Genomic DNA, 18,358 nt, shown 5'->3' with positions numbered 1-18,358 from the left:
CTCGGGTCCTAGTTCGCTACGAAGCCACGTTCTAGACCATTCATGTTTTAGCTGCCAAGCCTCTCGGTCCCCGCGAATCCATCCCGGGTCTCGAGAACATGGAGACTATTGCAGGAAGACACGATCTCGGCTGACTTTTCAGAAGTATTCATAAGTGCCGGATTCCATCGCGATATCCCCATAGACATGAAGCTATCCACCACTCTCATTCCTCACATTCTGATATCTGGCAAAGTGATTTAGCCGACTCAGACGTACCTTCATCATGAACTCGGCAAAGACAATCTTCTACGCGGCCTTGAGCGCTTCGCTCTCCTTCACATCTGTGCAGGCACAGGTTGCGGACTACCCATTTGACATTAACGGAGCGTTCGAGGGGTCAGTATACTTTCCTCCAGTGATAAGACAGTCATGAGCGAACTTCATACTGACGGAGAGAGTGCAGCGCTTCTGCCACCACAACAGACTTTAACACGGGTGGCACGTTCAGGTGCAATGGCCACGCTATCACTGTGCCTAAGAATCTTCAAGTCACATTCCCCGCTGCCTTCATCCCGTAATTACAGGGAATTCGTCGGTAGCAGTGGTGGCTACACTGGCTACAACTGCGAAGTCACCGGCAACGTCGTCAATGGAGTTCCCATTGCTGCCCAGGTCTCAATTGCACAATCGCTGCTAAACGGTGCCTCTGGTTTCGTTGATAGCGTGAACAATGATGGTCGGATCAAGTTGACGGACGGATACACCATCCGTATCAACGACCTTAACGCCATCTACTCCGTCGGATACACTGCTCAGCCTTTCTTCACTGCAGATGATGCCAACCCAAGTATCAGCTCTTTCTCTGGCTTTCCCATGTGTGCTCCGCGAAGCGCCGCCGATGCTCTTTGCCCTCAATTCAACAGACCTGATGTCACCCCAGGCGTTAAACAGGGGCTTTTGTAAGTAGTAACAACCGCCTTCTTTCCGATGCAATCTAACACATAATCAGCAAAGCACCCGACGCCCTCGTCATGGCCCCTATCGTAGCGGGTGATTTCGTCGAGTACTCTGGTGTTCAGTCCGGGAGCGAGATCATCGTTTACAACCTCGTCGTGAGCAACGTCCAAATAACCACTACGGGTGTTCCGACATACATCCGCATGGAAGATGCCAACATTGGTGTTTGAACCGCCGACACTGTCAACCAGGAAATCGCACAGACCAGAGTAAGTTCCCATGCTGGTGCCCCCCGCATCTTGAAGTGCCCTTTCAGCTAACGCATCGCAGTTCGTCGGCTACACATCTGACTCTGCCGCAAACGTCAACCCCATCAAGATCTACGCCATTGAGTACGACCCGTGCACCGGCGAGGCCGTCGACCGTGAGATCGCGGGCGTGAGCGTGCCCGGCACCGAGGTCCGCAACAAGTTTGAGTACCGCATCAAGGCAACCCAGAACGACAACTACGCCCGTGAGTACCGCGTCGTCGCTGGAACCGGCACCGTGAAGACCAAGAACGGTGTCCTGGCCGGCCAGTACGTTATGCCTGTCTCCGAATGGATTCAGCCCGAGGACTCTGTTCCCGGCCGCCCTCCTAGCCCGCATGACTTCCGCAGCTACGCTTTCCTCACCAAGGGGCTGGGTCGCGATGCCGAGGGTAACCTCTGGGGCCCGCTGAACCCCTTCCCCCAGACTGGCGCTATCCTCTACGATAGCTCCAAGTGCCCAGCCGCTACCACTCCTACTACCGGCACTGGCACTGGAACGGGTACCGGTTCCGGCACCACCACTACCCCTGCCACTGCTGCCAGCAGCTCAGCAGCGGCCGTCAAGTACAAGGATGTCGTGACGATGCCCACCTTCAACTGGGTCTCATCCCAGAGCGGCACCCTCACCGTCGGCTGCCAATCCAACAGCACCGACGACGCAGCGGTCGCGATGAAGCTGAGCTACACCAACAAGGACGGCACCACCACCGGCCTCGCCATGACCTCCGGCGGTAAGGGCCTCTGGAACTTCAACAGTAACAAGATCAAGCAGCCCACAACTGGAACGGTCATTTGCAAGATTGGTCTTGGCGGCCAGGTGGCACGCTGAGGTGCTCGTCAGGAACGTTTGGCTGTTGATCTTTGTCGTTTTGGTTGGGACTTGAATGCGCGATACCTTTTAGATTTACATTCCATATTAATGAATGATGACCACCATTGTAATGATTTGCCTAGTCTCTGTGTTGGTACTTTACCATTTGAGGATAGTCACGGCCGAAAGCATCAGTGCCAAGGCAATTCTATCAGTAATGAGTAATCATCACGGCTAAAGGAGTATGTCGGTGATCAGAAATGTCAGCATAGGGCAGGGGGGCTCGGACAACTTGCAATTTGCAAACGACTCGGCATGTCTAGAGTTTATTTAGAGTCCCCGCGAGTTTGAGAATAGGAAAGGATAGCCGACTAAGTCCATGTTTAGTGTCGCACTTTCGAGTCATTCTTGACGAACGGTTAGCGTTTGGTGGAGATGAGTGGGAGAGCGTGTAACGTTTGGAGCGCTAGAGCGAGACGAGCTAACCGGATACTCTTTGGCTGCTCCGATGATGTGCGGCTTAGGGAGAAGTGTCTCTTTAGGTGACCCTTGGTTACTGCCAAGTCTCCTTGTTTTGGATAGAGGTTGAGGTTTGCTTACGAAGGCCTTCTCTTCTCCTATTATCAAGGTGCCAGATCTAAACTCGAATACAGCGCGAATATTCAAGCTTTTGATTCACGATCCTCCAAGTCCCTAAATTATACAGATGCCAAATTTACTTTTAGCGACTTACGGCGCTGACACTTCATTTGCATAGGTAGTTTAATTCCCGGTATGATGTAATCCGTGACTACCTTCAAGTGGAAGCTTGAATCCATGATTTATTATGAGGTGTGAAAGAGCAGTGGCAACTCTGGAGCCACTCCATGTCAGAGTATATTTCTATAATTTCCTCCTATCAAATGTGCAAGAAGAGTTGAATGGGAGGAACCGGGGAGACGTAAGTGCCAATGCCATACAGTTCTCGGTAGGATAGTCACCGTCATATGGAAAGTAGCCGGACCGGCATCCGCTCGGAGGTTCCAGCCATTACAGACCCTGATTATTTCCAAAGCTTATTAAACCAATCCCGGACACTTCCCGATTAGAACGATTCTTCACAAAGCAAGGTACTCGAGAAAATGCCCTAGTGTATTCTAAATTTTGATGCTAGGCAATGATTTTCATTCCCTCTCGCTCCAGTACTGGAGTCATTTCTGTCGCCGGCGTAGCCCAGACGCGTGTCGAAACAGCTTATCTATTGCTAGGATTGAGTCTACTCAGGCTGCAGGCAATTCAGGAAGGCCCTCCTCGGGTGATGGCGAAGGTAGAACCACGCTGGTTTTCTTCCAATGAGGTCTCTCCACATCAGGTCCAAGATGAATCTTTCTATCGTGAGTGCTGCATTTGGAACAGAACCAGAAGTCGGTACATGTCCGGCAAGTGAATGCCTCGCCGATTACGTGCTACTCATACAAAGCAAGGCATTAGCAACACATTCATTCGGCGATGAGGGAAACACATACCGATTGACAACAAGAGCAAACCATTCCTTGACGTGGATAGCCCATTTTTTTTTTCTTTATGAGTTTCTCGAGTGACTTTGACTTGCTGTTACTCGGGATCGCATTCGCCAACGCCGCAATGATATCTTTTCCACTGTTGTGGAAATAGGCGATTTCCAACGGGGTCCATTTCGATCCCGTTCTGGTCTAACACTCGACTTCGACATTCGCGCCCCCCTTGAGGAGGTATTTAACCACCTCTGCTTGATCTTGGGGTGTTTTATCAAACTTTGCTTTCGAGCTCAGACCTCTAGCAGCCCAGCATAATGCCGTCCAGTCATCGCGATCGCCTTGGTCGATGTCCACAACTTGAGCTGAAAGGATATCATCGATCGCCTTGACATCCCCACTTTGAGCTGCCCAGTGTAAGACAGTGCGAACGGTCATGTCTGCGGTACTCAAGGGAATTTTCTTAAGTCGGTGAGCTTCGACAAGGTGCGAGAGCCTGTCAGACGAATGAACAGCTGCGATGTGAATCGGCAGACGTCCCATTTCGTCAGCAACACCCGTGCTCCCACTGAGTTCGTCCAGAAGAATCTTGCATGTGCTGTCTAACGGCAATATGCAAGCTATGTTGAGCGCAGTGCCAAAATATCCGCTAGCTCGATTGATATCCACTTTCGCCTCTCTCACGAAATATCGGATAATCTCATCGTGTTGGTATCACAGGCGTGATACATTTCCTCATGAGGGTGTATCTTCGGCAACAATCACGTCGATGTCCGTGATAATTGCTGTTGTTCTTCTTCTTCCTATTTACATTGTGGGCAGGGGCCGATCGAAGTAGGTGGGGACGGCCTGGGTGGTTGTCCCACCTTAACCGGCCTTGATGACTAAGCCGGTTGTCCCACTTCGCCCAGGGCAGGCGCCAGCCAGCCCACGATACCTGCCCATTGCTCCTTATCAGCCTTGCCGTTCCGACACATCGTGTTCGGATCGACGTATGCCGGCATGCAGGTTGCCAAGACATGTCGCCTGCAAAGCACCGCCGAGCGAGCCCTTAGAGATGAAGCTTGCGTCTGCTTCGCATTTCTGATGAAGGTATTTGACCGCTTCCAATTGCCGTCATAGCAAGCTTTATTCAAGACTGTGCCGTACCGAGAATTGTCTAAATTGACTTTGGCGCCCCCGGCAATCAGTTGCTGAATCAACGGCTCGCTGAACACGTTACTTGCGATGAGGTTGATTAGCGGCGTGCAGCACCTCCGTGAACATGCAATGTTGGCATCATGACCGTCTTCAAGGAACCTCTCGATCGAGAGTTGGTAACGTTTAACCGCGTTAGAATAGTTTATGCGAGTCGAACGTAGGAGAGCCGTAACTCCATGCTCGTCGATATAGTTATCATCGGCCAATATTAACGCAAGGTTGTTGAGCGGTTCAGCGTTGAGGTGGGGATCGCGGGAAACCCCGAGAGAGGGATATCTCCCGATCCCTGTGCCACCTTCCTGCGATTGCGGGCTTGAGCTTCCTGAGCTCGTGTCTGAAGTCGACTGAGAAGCCATGATGTGAGCTGGAGGTTGTTGAGGGCGTCAAAGAGGTCGTTTTGCTTTTGTCACTTTGGAGGGACGGTGAGCTATATTGGCGAAACTACTAGTAGAAAAGCTGATGAGGTTGCTGGTGGGAAGAAATCGTGGGGAAGGACCAACCACTTTAAATACAGTGGTGTAATTAATGCAGGCGCGATGAAGCTTTACTGTTCACTCGCGAAAGGTCTGCGTTTGTGTAGCACAGAAGTAGGCGGTAGCAATTTGGCTTTGTTCTTCTTCGGACCCAAGCAGTCAATCTGAACATCCAATGAAGAGGTGAAGAAAGCCAAGAGAAAATGTGACGCCAGAGGAGAGTCACCCCCTCAATTGAATTGAACAGTCAAAGATACTCGCAAGCGATAGCGGGGACGGGACAAATTCCAAACCTCAGCTGACATTGCATCCGTGTTGCTAGGTGAATTGAATTGGATAATTTCTTTGTCAGTCCAGGTAGTACATGGTAAGGTGGCGTGGGTGGGTAAAGGTTTGCTAAAGGATGAACCTCATATTGATCACCACAATACAGAGCGTGCCCGTTCTGTCACCGCCACCATCACAGGTTTCCTTTTCATCCAGAAACACTTATTCAAACTTGGTGTTTACGAGATATGTGGCGGTTAAGATAGCCCGCCTGTCCTACTTGAAGTATTGGCCCTTGAATCCCGGGAGGATCTCCTGTCCTTCAGAATTCTGGTAGCTGACCCCTTTCCTTTGCTGCCAAGTCTGCTTGAGGGTGGTGAACTCTCCCATGGTCGGCACCGGGTGGCCTCCCGCCTCGAACTCGTTCTGCGTGAAGCCTTCGCGCTTCAGCACTGGCGAGTCAATCGTCTTGAGTACGAGCTCGTTTTGAGGGCGGGCAAAGTACAACAAGCCCAGGCGATCGACATGGCGCTGGTCCTTGGGCGGCACGGATACCTGACGCGCAGATTAGCCTGCTGTAAGGGAAATTAGTAGGGATCGGATTTGACTCACCCGATGAACTGTGGACTTGACGTAACCGCCCGTGAGGAAGCTGAGGGCATCGCAAGTGTTGACGGTCAAACTACCATCCAGCGGCTTGGCCCACTTCCAGTCGCCGGTCGCGTGGTCTCTAATTTGCAAAGCAGCAACAGGTTGACGGAATAGCAGTGTAATCGTTCCCAAGTCAGTGTGACCACGAGACCACAAGCCATCCTCGAGCTGTTTAATTTCTTCCGAGGTGAACTTGGAATACTTCATGTAACGCAGGTGGGACTCATCATGAGTCTCCCACTTGTGCACACGCGTGAAGAAGTCCTCGGGCAGCTCCAAAGCCAGAGCGATCAGGTGGTTCAAGGGGCCCAGCACCTTATCATGCAGATCCTACAGCCGGCATCAGTAATAACTCCTCTGCTTAAATGTACGAGGACCACTGATTACCTTTGCAAATCCTTCAATCTCTTCCTTGCGATCTTCCAATAGCTTGGGCAGAGGTTGCGTAATGTGTCCAGCGCGGGCTGTTGGGGATCTTGATCAGCAACCATTCCTTGATCTTAAATAATTGCGGCAAGATTCATTAGAAACTCACTGGCCATGTTCCAAACTTCCGTCTTATCCTTGAGACCACCGCTCAAAAATCGCCGACCAGCGGGACGGTATCCATTGTAGTCTCCAGAGTCCAAATTCGGCTCGTACTTGAGTTTCTCGTCCAGGGGTAGCTCGTAAAACTTCTGGCCAAGAGCAAACTGCGTATCAACTGTCTCTTGCGAGATGCCGTAGTTTACGACATAGAAAAACCCCTTGGTGCGAATTGCCTCGATCAATGTCTCGGCAAGCTCCTTGTTGCCCTCAGGTGTTCCATACTTGGCAAGATCGATGGTGGGAACTTCGGGTACATGTTAGCTTGCAAGTCCCGCAGTGTGATGTATCAAGACTTGAGAACCGAAGACTTACGGTCAGCCCAATCGAGGTTTTCCTCCGTCTCTGGGACGTGGGTGTATTGGTACAACTCGGACACAGCAGATGGCATTTTGGGCGGTGAGGCGGGGTATCCTTTGCTCGGAGGTTCAGGTGATCTCTGTCTAGGTTTTCTCCAACGCCCAAGCCCAGGTTACAAGCTCACCATTTTAACTGTAAGCCTTTACTGCGACTCCGGACGGCTTCACGCCGGATCTCGCTTCCCGTATTAGTCGAGCCAACACGGCACGGCAACGTCTCCGCAGGACTCAACCCCCACCAAATCCTCAACCATCAAGAGACCAATAGTACCAAGTTGATTTGGTTTCATCCCTCTCCATGGTGTCACACTCGCACTTTACCCCGCGGCACTTACCAAGCAACACGATAAATCTACTTGGTCGAGGCACTTGGAGATGCGAGATCGCCGCATGTCATCATCTGATAACGGATGGCGCAATCCCCACCCCCGTCGCACGTAGTCGGGCTTTTCCCGCCACAGAACCGACATCTGCGCCGCAGGGAACGGATTCAAACCAGTGCAGAGATTCCACTCGGTAGTATTTCTCCGGTCTTTGGCGTTCGGAAAACCACCGAGTTCGGCGGAACGGGCGGGTGAGGGTTTGTCCGGACTCACGATCTCGTTGCCGCATCGGAGGTTATTGGCTCTTGTTTTAAGTTACTTTACCCGCTATCCCGCATCTTTCCCCGGTAAGTATGGGCACTCGTCATTCTTGCCACTATGGCGAATAGTGGGCGAGGCTCTTGTGCGATGCATAGTCGGGTCTCGGCGGGTGTTGTACTGCGTGAGAGCTGAGCTTATCGCGGGCAACGCGCCGCGGTGGTTGGGTGCTTACAGACTACAGTAGGAGCACATCTTGAGGGTGGCAAGCATTTGTTGACATGTTGACATAATACCAAGACGGAGAAAGGAACATAGACAGGGGGCGAGGACTTTTTCCATCCGGTGATATTATATGTAAACCACTACCGACAGCGAAGTGCCGACTTTGACGTCTGCACGTACGTCGCAAACGAGAATCCGGTAAAGTCTGCTGAGAATGGGGTCTTTCGCTCAAGCAGTGAAGAAAAACAAGATAGGGGCGGTGGTTTTATCAGTATTTGACTGGTACCGTAAGTATTCGACCGTGTATCTTACACGAGGCAGTCACTCACGATCGTTGAACAGCCTCCCACTATCCTGCAGAAGAGCGGAAACTGTTGCGGAAACTCGATCTCGCCATTTTGGTGTTTGGTAGTCTGTCTTGTAAGTTATATTGCTCCCAGTCAGTCAATTTCGAGCACGTCTAATTCATGGTTTTACCACTTTTAGTCTTTTGCAGAGTAAGGAAGCCTTATGTACGCTTACTCCTGGATTTATGAGAGCTAACCGCCAGCAGTTCCTCGGGCAGCAAAATGTCACCAACGCCTATGTCTCAGGCATGCGTGAGGATCTCGATTCTCATGGCAACGAGTTGAATTACTATGTCGTTGCTTGTAAGTATCTGTTCAGATACCCAAGGACCTGCACTGCTGACCTCTTCAGACAACACCGCATACGTCATTGGACAGATTCCGCTCATGACTCTACAGACCAAGGCGAAAATGTACGTTTGACAATTCAACAACAACCCAGATGATGCAGCAAGTTGCTGATTAAGAGACGATCATACAGAGCGCCTTTCTTGCTACCTTCCCTCCAGATTATCTGGGCAGTCATCGCCTTTTCTCAGTCTACAATTAAGCATAGCTGGCATTTGTACATCCTCCGCGCTGTCACAGGCTTTCTCGAAGCTTCCTCATTCGGCGGCACTCATCTCATCTGTAAGGATCCTTGCTGCAATCCATTCCATAAATAGTACGCGGAGAGACTGACCGAAAATAGTGGGTAGCTGGTTCAAGAACGAGGAGCTCTTCAAACGAGCTGGGGTGTGGTTCATGGGCAACTCCCTAGGCTCCATGTTCTCCGGTTACCTGCAGGCTGCGGCGTATCGAAACCTCAATGGCGTCTTTGGGCGTGCGGGTTGGCGATGGCTCTTCATCGTTCAAGGGATCATCACCTTGCCCATATCCTTCTTAGGTTTTGCGTTCTGGCCTGGTCTGCCCACCTCTCCCAAGAGGTGGTACTTCTCCGCGGAGGAGCATGCCCTTGCTGTTAAGCGGATGCCGACCGTCGAGCAAGAAGGTATTACATGGAAGACGTTTAAGTATACGCTCTCTAGACCGATGTGGTGGATTTGCGTTCCCTGCTACATGTGAGTACACTGGAAAATACTCGAAGGGAAATCTCAGTCTGACACATCGCAGCTTTCTGTGTCAAGCACATTACTGGACAGGTTATATGGCTTTGTGGCTAAAGGCAGCTGGCTACTCTGTTGAGTTGGTGAATATCTTGCCGACTTTCATCGACCTTCTGCGCGCACTATCGTCGTGGCTTGGAACCACGTTGGCGGGCTGCTTGAGTCTTAGAGGACTTTGGTCTTTTCAAGCTGTTAGTTTATCTTTGAGCCAAGCCGGCGTGGGCAATTGGGCTAATATCTCACAGTCATTTGTCCTATTCTCATGCATCGTCCTGTCGATGTGGAATGTCCCCGACATTCTCAAGTTCCTCGCATTCTATTTCGGAGGGTTTTCTGGAATGGCATCCCCGATCTTGGTATGTCACCCTGGGTGCTGCGCTAGACTCACTACATGTACCTTAAGCTAACAAAAGCCCATTAGTATTCCTGGTTGAACTCTACGCTCAAAGAAAATTATGGCGAAAGAGGACTCATCATCTCTTCAATGATGACTCTCGGATTCTGTGGACAAATTTGGATCCCTCTCTTCACTTTCCCAACTGTGGAAGCACCACGCTATCCCCACGGATATCCCGCAGCTACAGTATTCGAAGTTGCAATGTGGGGTTTCCTCATGTTCGGCACCTGGTACATGAAGAGATGGAAGCATAAGCACCCTGATCTGGAGATGAGGCTTGCGACCGAAGGAGCAGCCGGGGAAGGCTCTTCAGTCATCGGATCTGACTCCGATAGACCCGATGGTGATGGTCCGGCTCCCCGGTACATGGGCAAAGGGGAAGAGGTTGTGGCCACTCAACCTGTGAGCCAGAAAAGTTGAGACACATTCCAGAGACAAGGAGTCAAAAGCGTGCAATGATTGTTTTATAAACAACGCAGTGGCAGGGGATTTGGCCGTGTTACTTGATGGAGGTACGCAGGTGTAAATCGAAGATCTGAATATGAAATATACAGAACGAATTGGTTTAGCGTTTAAAATTGTCGGGCATATGCAGACAGACAATGCTTCAAGTGTAATGTAGCCATTCCGCGAAAGGCGGCAATCTGGACTTCGAAGCGTCCACAGCCATATTGTCACGAATCAGCATATAGAGTAGCTCATGGAAATCGGGATCTCAACTGTGGTCTAATCAACTATGGAAAGGGGAAAAGGGAAGCCCTCGAGGGAGCCCCTTTTGTATGCCCTTACCCCTGTCTACCCCTTATCTCTACCCCTGAGATATCCACTGCTATACCTCTTTCGTGACACATATGTACTCGCGCGAGGAAGTGAGTGAAATCGAGGATGTAGCGGACGGAACGCTTGGCTGAACAGTCGAGCTGTTCGGTCTTCTTCATCTCAAGCGATTGAGTTCGTGTCTCGTTGTACAAATGCAATTGTGCCACATAACAAAGCACAATTGATTACTGTTGGAACAGCAAAGGCTGATAAGGAGTAATAGGCAGGTACCATGGGCTGGCTGGCACCTGCCCTGGGCGAAGTGGGACAACTGGCTTAGTCATCACGGCCGGATAAAGGTGGGGCAACCACACAGGCCGTCACTACCTACTTCGACCGACTCCTGCCTACAATGTAAGATAGAACAACAACAAGACAAGAACAAGCAATAGGATCACCAACAGACGAGTGATAATTGCTACCACTATTTGTCGTATACGACCCCGTGAACCAACAATTACTTATGCTTAAATACGGCCATTGAATTGTTTGTTGAGAGTTGGGACTGTACTTTGGTCAGACTAACCCAATTAGGCAGGCTGCAAATTGCGGCGGTCTGACATAAGACCGAGGTGACGCGCCTTTAAGAATGTCAATTGCGTTTCGTTTCACTCTGCTTACCTACTCTTAATTGATTGCCTAGCAAACGACTTCGTCACGTCGCATGTGCCTGGAATACACGCTCTCATAAAGAGCCGACCGAGCCGGGAACTTTCATCTTGTAACTGTATTGCTCATACGAATATAGCCGCATATTCCCACGCCGTCAAGATGGCGCCAAACCAGAAGCCGGCAACTGGCGACACCAGCAGCGACGCGACGGAGACAACTCCGTTGCTCATTGCCGGCGATATCGCTCCGACTGCCGATCCCGATGTCTCCAAGGCCACAACACTCAATGAGCCATCCCAAGAGAATGACACACCGGACGAGGATGATAAGCCATTGCCGGTATGGCAAGTCTTTTGGCTATGCTACGCTCGACTCGTGGAGCCCATGGCCTTCTTCTGCATCTTTCCTTACATCAGCCAGATGGCCGAAGAGAACGGCCACCTCGCCAAGGCGGACGTCGGTTTCTACAGCGGCCTCATTGAGTCCCTCTTTTCCCTGACTCAGGCCGTTGTCATGATCTTCTGGGGTAGACTCTCTGATAGAATTGGCCGTAAGCCAGTCCTCGTCTTCTCACTCTGCGGTGTTACCATCGCCACGTCCATCTTCGGCATGGCACAGACCATCCCGCAGATGATCCTCTTCCGATGCCTAGCAGGCGTCTTTGGCGGATCCCTTGTCACGATGCGCACCATGATTGCCGAGCACGTCACTCAGAAGACGCAAGCTAGAGCGTTCAGCTGGTTCGCTTTGAGCGGCAACCTTGGCATCTTCTTCGGGCCTCTTCTGGGCGGAGCCCTCGCCGATCCGGCCCATCAGTACCCGAGCGTCTTTACAGCCCAGTTCTTCTTCGACTACCCTTACGCACTATCCAGCTTCTGCGTTGGCTTCATTGGCTTGACGGCGACAATCACTAGCATACTGTTTGTCGAGGAAACACTGGTCAAGGAGAAGCACAGCAGCAACGATGACGCAGCGGCACCGCCCAAGAAGGACAAAGGCTCTATCAAAGGAATCGTCAAATCACCAGGCGCCTCCAATGTCCTCTTCGCGTACGGCTACCTCATGCTCCTCGCATTGTCCTACACGGCCGTCGTTCCCGTCTTCTGGTTTACCCCAGTTGAGCTTGGCGGCTATGGCTTCACCCCTCTGCAAATCTCCGTCATGATGTCCGTCAACGGCATCGCCCAAGTCTCATGGCTCCTCATCATCTTCCCGCCGCTGCAGCATCGTATAGGAACCAACGGCGTGCTGCGCGCATGCGCTTACGCTTACCCTTGGTTCTTCCTCGTCTGTCCTCTCGGCAACGTTGTCCTGAAGCTCGGCGTACACAATCCGGCCTGGGTGACGTTCTTCTGGGTCTTCATGCCCATTGCTCTCACCATCGGCTCCGGTGTGAGCATGAGCTTTACTGCTATACAATTGTCATTGAACGACATCTCGCCTAGCCCTCGAGTTCTGGGAACGCTCAATGCTTTGGCGCTCACCGGCGCGAGCGTAATCAGGGCTTTTTCTCCGGCCTCGTTCACAAGTCTGTTTGCCATTGGTGCTAGGACTCAGGCTCTGGGCGGTTACGCAATCTGGGTGTTGATGATTGCGCTCGCAGCTGGGCTAATATTCGCTGTGAGAAACCTCTATGGGCCAGAGGATCTGAAGAAAGCGAGAGAACAAGAGCAGGCCGAGTCGTCTTAGGCAGCCTTAGATGGATTCATATCAATCTATCGTTGCAGCATTCTGCATGGATAGAATTCTATGCCCAGGGCAACAATAGAGCAGGTTCTCATAGGAGCTTTTCTTCAGATTGCGTGCAAAATGAACAATCCTCTTCGTTACTTGCTCATGAGATACCCGCAATCAAATCGTGTCGAACGTTCAATATTGGGTCAGGGCCTTGGTCTAAGAATTTTGAAGATTTTGCTCCATCAGCATAATTATACTAATTACTATTACAGGTTATTCACAAAGGATATATATTCATATGGGTATTCCGCCAGCATCCGTCTCGTCATATTCCCGACTTTCTTTTCCTGTTAAAATCAGGCAAGACCGACTCCGGTTCTACCGGCTCCGTCGTTATCTCCACCTCGCGATGCTGCCATATCCTGTTATCCGAGTGAGGATACCCCGAATTGCTCTCTTTCGAGATCTTCTTCCCGTGGTAGTGCTCCCTCGCACTCATACCCGCTTCGTGTTCGGGGAAATTGTCCCTAGCCGGGCTCCGTACGGTTACGCTGACTGTGCTCTGGGGCATCAGCTCGACGTCGTTTGAGCTCCGGGAGCTACGGTCGTCGTCGCCTCCACCCATGGTCCGGAGGCCGATGCCGTACTTGGACTCCTCCCGGAAGTTTGGTTTGGCGTTGGCTTCGGGAAGCTTAGACCAGTCCTTCGAGCCGTCTCTAGCGTGGGAGGCATTTCCGGATCGTCCACCACCAATGGTCATGCCTGCTGATCTTCCGGTTGACTTCTTGTTGGAGGAGGACGGAGCGTATTTGTCCAGACCACTTCGTTGAGCGGAGTCGAGGAGGCTCTTCCATAGCACACGTACGATGGGCCCCTGCAATACAAGTTAGCCACAGTGTCATCAGTATCGCTGAGATCAAACCTACGAGAGTCGGCAAGCAGGCGGACACGATGCCACTGCTAATCTCGATGATGTTCCAGGCCAGACCTTGGGCCAATGAGTCTATCATCACCATGTTAGCGCGAGCACATTCGGAGACTTTTTCCAGGTCAGGCTTACAAGGAACATCGTTCTTCGTGTACAGCAAGAAAATTCTGAAGCGGTAAACACTACAGAACACAACATAGCTTCCAAGCAAGAAGGTGAAGAGAACCAAGATTCGTTGAGCCTTGTTCATTTGTAGTTTCAAAACGTGGGGAATCGGAAGATAGAGAATCGCAATGTCGACAATGATGCTCGGAACGGCGATAGCAAGTTGTGTTAAGAACAGGTTGATGCAAGTACCTGGCTTCCACGGTTCCCAAAGGGTGTTCAGGGGTAGACACTGGATGGAGGCGGCGACGACGCAGGCAAGCGTCCAAAGCGATGTCAAGCTGCCGCATATCCATGCTCCCTTGCGTACTTCTCGCGTTGGAAAAATTCGCAGGTATAGCAACAGTAGTGCTACTTTGTACACATTGACCCCGTTGATGTACAGAATCTCGGCACCGATCATGGTCTGCAGAGGTGATGTTAGCTTAGTCCTCACGACCAGGGAGTTTGATGAGTACTTGGGAACGTTAATGCGTACCTTGTCGAGAAACTGCAGCTGTTCTAATGTAAGACGGCCTGAATGTAGTCCAATACCAGCATCAACCACTTGATGTAACTGTCAGCAAGGCTTCGTATCCATGGCTTTCAATGACACTTACAGATCAGGTTCATGACCATGTTCCCAATCAACAACACCAGAGCAAACAGCATCGTGTAATCATCTTTCAGGTACCTCGCACCCTGAAGGTGACGAGCCGTAAACCTCAAGCCAACCACAAATGCAGCAAAGACGGTAAAGGCGATGGTAATCCCTCGGACGTATGGACGGAGATCCTCAGAGAGGTTTTGATCTTCAGCGAAGTCGGCCAGCTTCTTCAGATAGTCTCTCTGGGGTTGATCGATAGTCGGATCGTCGTACGGGTATGTCACCATAGTGGCTGCCATGACTGGTGGCTTGATGGCCACACGGGCTCTCGTTGAACAGCGGTCTGTAGGAAACGGGTCGTCGTCGATGGTGAGTGGAGGGGGTTACCGAGTAAACGGACGCAAGGGGGGGCGATTACACCGGCCGCACCACGTGGGGATGGGGAATCATTTTATTGTGAACAACCTTCAAGGAAACGCCAGATGCCTTCCTTGCCGCGGGATTTGCTTACACAAAAATACAACAAGAGAAAAAAGCAAAGACACGTGCGACGGCCCCATCATCGTCTATCACGGCCGCGGGTTTCGGACTCTTGGACCCATTCGTTTTGCCCGAACCACTGTTGCATTCCCAAACTGTCAATCACTTCTGTTTTGACATGTCATGTTTGATAAGTCAATCTGCCCCCATTGCAACTGCTACCTCGGATAGGGTGCCAGAGAGAGACAATGTGTGGAATTGCAACCGAAAGAAGTCAAGAAAAGGGGAGCGAGCCCCCCGGCCAAGTCCCGAGGAGTTGTCGGGTTTGTCAATCTTTGTCAATTTCGAGGAGGAAACCCATGAGGGTTGTCCAGACATCTGTGGACTCTGGACAGGGTGGGATGTCGTAAGGAGGCTAGGAGTATAATCTGTTTTAGTCTAGTCTCGTCTTTCTTCTTCCTCCGTCTTAAGCCCACACAAGCCAGCCCGCATCACGCTACTAACACTAGGAAGAGTTGTTGCCAACGTCCGATAGACTCGGATTAGGAAGAATGCTTCCGGCGCACGGCTCTCGTTCTGGGGTCTCGCACCCAAACTCGAAAACCCGTTGGAACTGATCCAGCGCTAGTCGACTAGTTCGAGGGGGATCCCCTCTTCCAGACCCGCCTCTAGCAACTAGGGCCCGCCTGCCATGCCCCTTGACGTCCGGGCACATCCATGCAGGCACAGGGTTAGCATTGACAGATCATCGCCAAAACCACGGCAATTGGCCTCTGCGCAGGTACCGGAAGAGCGCTGTTGAAGACGCGGATGGGGGCCGCTTTGAGTCAGCAACCCTGTAATCTGTAGTGTACTCGATTTCTCACGGTGGACCACGATTCCTTCCTGTGCGTCATTATCAACAAATACCCAGTGGAATATTGACACGAAGGATTGCTTTTCTTTGGGTATGAGGGGCAGGCTGAAAACGTCGGGAGATATAATACGAAGCCTGCCTCGAGCCCCCGAGTCCTCGACTGCCGAGGTAACATGGAGAAGATGATTGCAAAAGGCCTCGGAGACTAAGGCAAACTACTTAGCGAGATGCTTGAACGTCAAAAGAAATGCTGAACAATGCAGAACGACGGCGCAGCACATGCTACACAAAGAACAAATCCTGCCACAAGCATTCTTCAAGCTGTAAGGTACCGAGCCCCTCTCGTCCTTTCGACTCCGCTCGATCGGACGGGGTTTTCACTTGCGCCATAACCTGTTCCGTCATGACCCCCTCGAGTTGCCCCCTCTTCGACCCCTTTTCACGACTGGAGTAACCCACCGCCAATGTTGGGCCGTTTGCGGATAACTTCGGAGGACCGCGTAAACCTCCCTAGCGGACCTCAAGAACTGAAGACCTCGTGGCAATATCCGACGGTCTACCCGGTGCCCATCCCGCTGTCACGCGTCGTTCATCGCTTTCGGCCGCCGTCATTTCGGGGATATTGCTTGCTGAGGATGTATATTCATGCCTTGATATCTATAGCAGATACGGAGTAGTACTTTAGAAAGGCCATCTGCGCCTCTGTTCATCATTTGCCTCTCTTGCTGTTGCTACCAGGCAGGCTACACATTCCTTTTTAGAGTCCACCTCGATCAAAGCCCACACGCATCCCTCACCCATCTCTGCCCATATCCTCATCTCGTCAATCTCTGACAGATCCAAGATCGCACCTCTCGTGGTTCTCCAGTTGTCACATCACATTCCCAACACAAGATGAAGCCCTCAGTTCTTATTGTCCCCGGCGCTTGGCAGCTGCCTTCGGCCTTCCAGCCCTTCGCTACCGAATTGGCCGGCTCCGACTTCAACGCCTCCATCGTGGCTCTCCCCACCGTCGGTGGTACCACCACGCCCCTGGCGACCCTCTCCGATGATGTTGCCGCCGTGCGTACCGAGCTGGATAAGCTTGTTGCCGATGGTAAGGATATTGTCATCTACTCCCACTCCTACGGTGGTGTTGTTGCCAGCAACGCTGTGGAGGGCTACGACATTGCCACTCGCTCCGCTGCTGGTGCTTCTGGCGGTGTTGTAAGCATCGTCTACGCCAGTGCCTTCGTGCTTCCCAAGGGCTCCAGCTTGCTCGACCTTCTCGGAGGCGAGCCTCTCCCTTGGATGATTGTCGAGGTATGTAACCTAGCCACCAATTTCTGTCGGTTACGAAGCGGCAGTGATACTAACATGCAATATAGGGGGACCGTGTTGTCGGCAACGCCACTCTGCTCCCCGAGGTTGGCTTCAACGACCTTCCCGCCTCTGAGCAAGAGAAGTGGGCGTCCGAGATGACCTGGACCGCTCTCGGCGCCTTCACCAACGCCTCCGGCTATGAGCCCTGGAGCAACGGCATCGACTGCGCCTACCTCTATGCCACTCTTGACAACGCCCTGCCTCTCAGCTACCAGCAGGGCATGTCCGCCGTCCTGCCCGCCGGCTCCAAGACGGAGACCGAGCCTAGCGGTCACTGTGCTCACCTTAGCCGGCCGGCAAATGTGACTTCTATCCTCAGCAGATGGTACCCGGGCAACTAAGCTAAGTGCCGCGGCGCGTCGAGGTGTGAAACGGAGAGTTTTTTTGGGTTTCGTGATAGCGGCGTGGCGGCGTGCGGAAAGCGCAGATCTAAATGAGCCAAGTAATACGAATAATACCTCCAAAGAATTGATGTAACGCTGTCAAGTCCCTCCAGTGGGCCTGTTTTATTTGCGACGTGACTTCGACAGCGGGCACAGTGTTGCCTGCCCCGTGCTTGGATGGAGCGGCAGTCTCGAAGAGACTTGGCGAACTGGCGAGTCACTAATCTAGCTGGCCACGTTGAAGCAAGGGAATGCCAGCTTCTTTTATAACGGCCCGAAAGTCCTATCGTGCCACCATGAACCGTTCGTATCCCCAGATCGTTCGCGAATGAATCGTGGTCATCTCTGTTGGTGGCCTTCTCCACATGACGCCTGTCAACCTGTCAGGGGATAAACATCTGAAATAATGGCTTTCGTCTGGTTTGGGTGGAATCCAGGAAGAGCAACAAGCCATGCCCATGCTAGGGTTGCTCTGAGAGCAGATTTTCTCACCTATTAAACCCCGAACCCCACAAGGATCCTTGAACGTTTGACGGTTGACCTGAAAGGCGGGACCTCTTCGATGAACGATCGAACAGCGTGCTCTGCTCCCTGGCGGCGGATGTCTCTAAGAAAAATAAGAACTCCTCCATCCGGCGCGAGTGTAGAAATTAATATTTGCTATACAGTTTTGGCTGCAGCGGCGGAAGTTGGAACGGATGCGTCTACTGAGGTTTATTTCCATGTTAGTCAGTAATACCGGGAA

The 18,358-nt window shown here is 51.8% G+C and overlaps 8 protein-coding genes across 8 annotated transcripts; 5 read left to right on the top strand and 3 right to left on the bottom strand.

Annotated features, from left to right (window-relative positions):
- Positions 1–31: 31 nt before the first annotated feature.
- BDP81DRAFT_411276 (uncharacterized protein) lies at positions 32–2,143 on the top strand. The gene is made up of 4 exons (XM_060589157.1): positions 32–378; positions 567–941; positions 992–1,163; positions 1,270–2,143. The coding sequence occupies exons 1-4, from the start codon at positions 266–268 to the stop codon at positions 2,077–2,079; spliced, it is 1,470 nt and encodes a 489-aa protein (XP_060438430.1). The 5' UTR covers positions 32–265; the 3' UTR covers positions 2,080–2,143.
- A 1,042-nt stretch (positions 2,144–3,185) lies between these two features.
- BDP81DRAFT_441196 (uncharacterized protein) lies at positions 3,186–3,540 on the top strand. Its single transcript, XM_060591581.1, has one exon. The coding sequence runs from the start codon at positions 3,218–3,220 to the stop codon at positions 3,485–3,487; it is 270 nt and encodes an 89-aa protein (XP_060438429.1). The 5' UTR covers positions 3,186–3,217; the 3' UTR covers positions 3,488–3,540.
- Positions 3,541–3,566: 26 nt separating this feature from the next.
- On the bottom strand, positions 3,567–4,273 carry BDP81DRAFT_441195 (uncharacterized protein). The gene has a single exon (XM_060591580.1). It carries the CDS (start codon positions 4,095–4,097, stop codon positions 3,753–3,755), a length of 345 nt encoding a protein of 114 aa, XP_060438428.1. The 5' UTR covers positions 4,098–4,273; the 3' UTR covers positions 3,567–3,752.
- A 1,247-nt stretch (positions 4,274–5,520) lies between these two features.
- On the bottom strand, positions 5,521–7,122 carry BDP81DRAFT_360675 (2OG-Fe(II) oxygenase superfamily protein; the record flags this gene model as incomplete). Its single annotated transcript, XM_060586404.1, has 5 exons — positions 5,521–6,049; positions 6,107–6,475; positions 6,533–6,609; positions 6,681–6,977; positions 7,046–7,122. Coding segments are annotated over 5 exons (1,099 nt in total), but the record flags the coding sequence as incomplete, so codon positions are not given.
- A 987-nt stretch (positions 7,123–8,109) lies between these two features.
- Positions 8,110–10,283, top strand: BDP81DRAFT_360672 (major facilitator superfamily transporter; the record flags this gene model as incomplete). Its single annotated transcript, XM_060586403.1, has 10 exons — positions 8,110–8,182; positions 8,238–8,315; positions 8,382–8,392; positions 8,449–8,545; positions 8,595–8,655; positions 8,724–8,872; positions 8,934–9,303; positions 9,356–9,539; positions 9,594–9,704; positions 9,770–10,283. 10 exons carry the CDS (start codon positions 8,110–8,112, stop codon positions 10,163–10,165), a joined length of 1,530 nt encoding a protein of 509 aa, XP_060438426.1. The 3' UTR covers positions 10,166–10,283.
- A 1,052-nt stretch (positions 10,284–11,335) lies between these two features.
- Positions 11,336–12,865, top strand: BDP81DRAFT_465969 (major facilitator superfamily transporter; the record flags this gene model as incomplete). Its single annotated transcript, XM_060594345.1, has 1 exon — positions 11,336–12,865. The coding sequence occupies one exon, from the start codon at positions 11,336–11,338 to the stop codon at positions 12,863–12,865; it is 1,530 nt and encodes a 509-aa protein (XP_060438425.1).
- Positions 12,866–13,008: 143 nt separating this feature from the next.
- Positions 13,009–14,831, bottom strand: BDP81DRAFT_507312 (uncharacterized protein; the record flags this gene model as incomplete). The annotated part of the gene is made up of 5 exons (XM_060595683.1): positions 13,009–13,727; positions 13,780–13,856; positions 13,914–14,352; positions 14,425–14,492; positions 14,546–14,831. 5 exons carry the CDS (start codon positions 14,829–14,831, stop codon positions 13,179–13,181), a joined length of 1,419 nt encoding a protein of 472 aa, XP_060438424.1. The 3' UTR covers positions 13,009–13,178.
- Positions 14,832–16,575: 1,744 nt separating this feature from the next.
- Positions 16,576–17,703, top strand: BDP81DRAFT_476270 (Alpha/beta hydrolase fold-1). The gene is made up of 2 exons (XM_060594767.1): positions 16,576–17,170; positions 17,236–17,703. The coding sequence occupies exons 1-2, from the start codon at positions 16,763–16,765 to the stop codon at positions 17,569–17,571; spliced, it is 744 nt and encodes a 247-aa protein (XP_060438423.1). The 5' UTR covers positions 16,576–16,762; the 3' UTR covers positions 17,572–17,703.
- Positions 17,704–18,358: the final 655 nt, after the last annotated feature.

Source organism: Colletotrichum phormii, assembly GCF_030913505.1.
Source record: "Colletotrichum phormii strain CBS 102054 chromosome Unknown BDP81scaffold_35, whole genome shotgun sequence".
In the NCBI taxonomy this organism is placed as follows: Eukaryota; Fungi; Ascomycota; class Sordariomycetes; order Glomerellales; family Glomerellaceae; genus Colletotrichum; species Colletotrichum phormii.
Note: the sequence above shows the minus strand (reverse complement) of the source record. Positions and strands in the feature narration are given on the sequence as shown.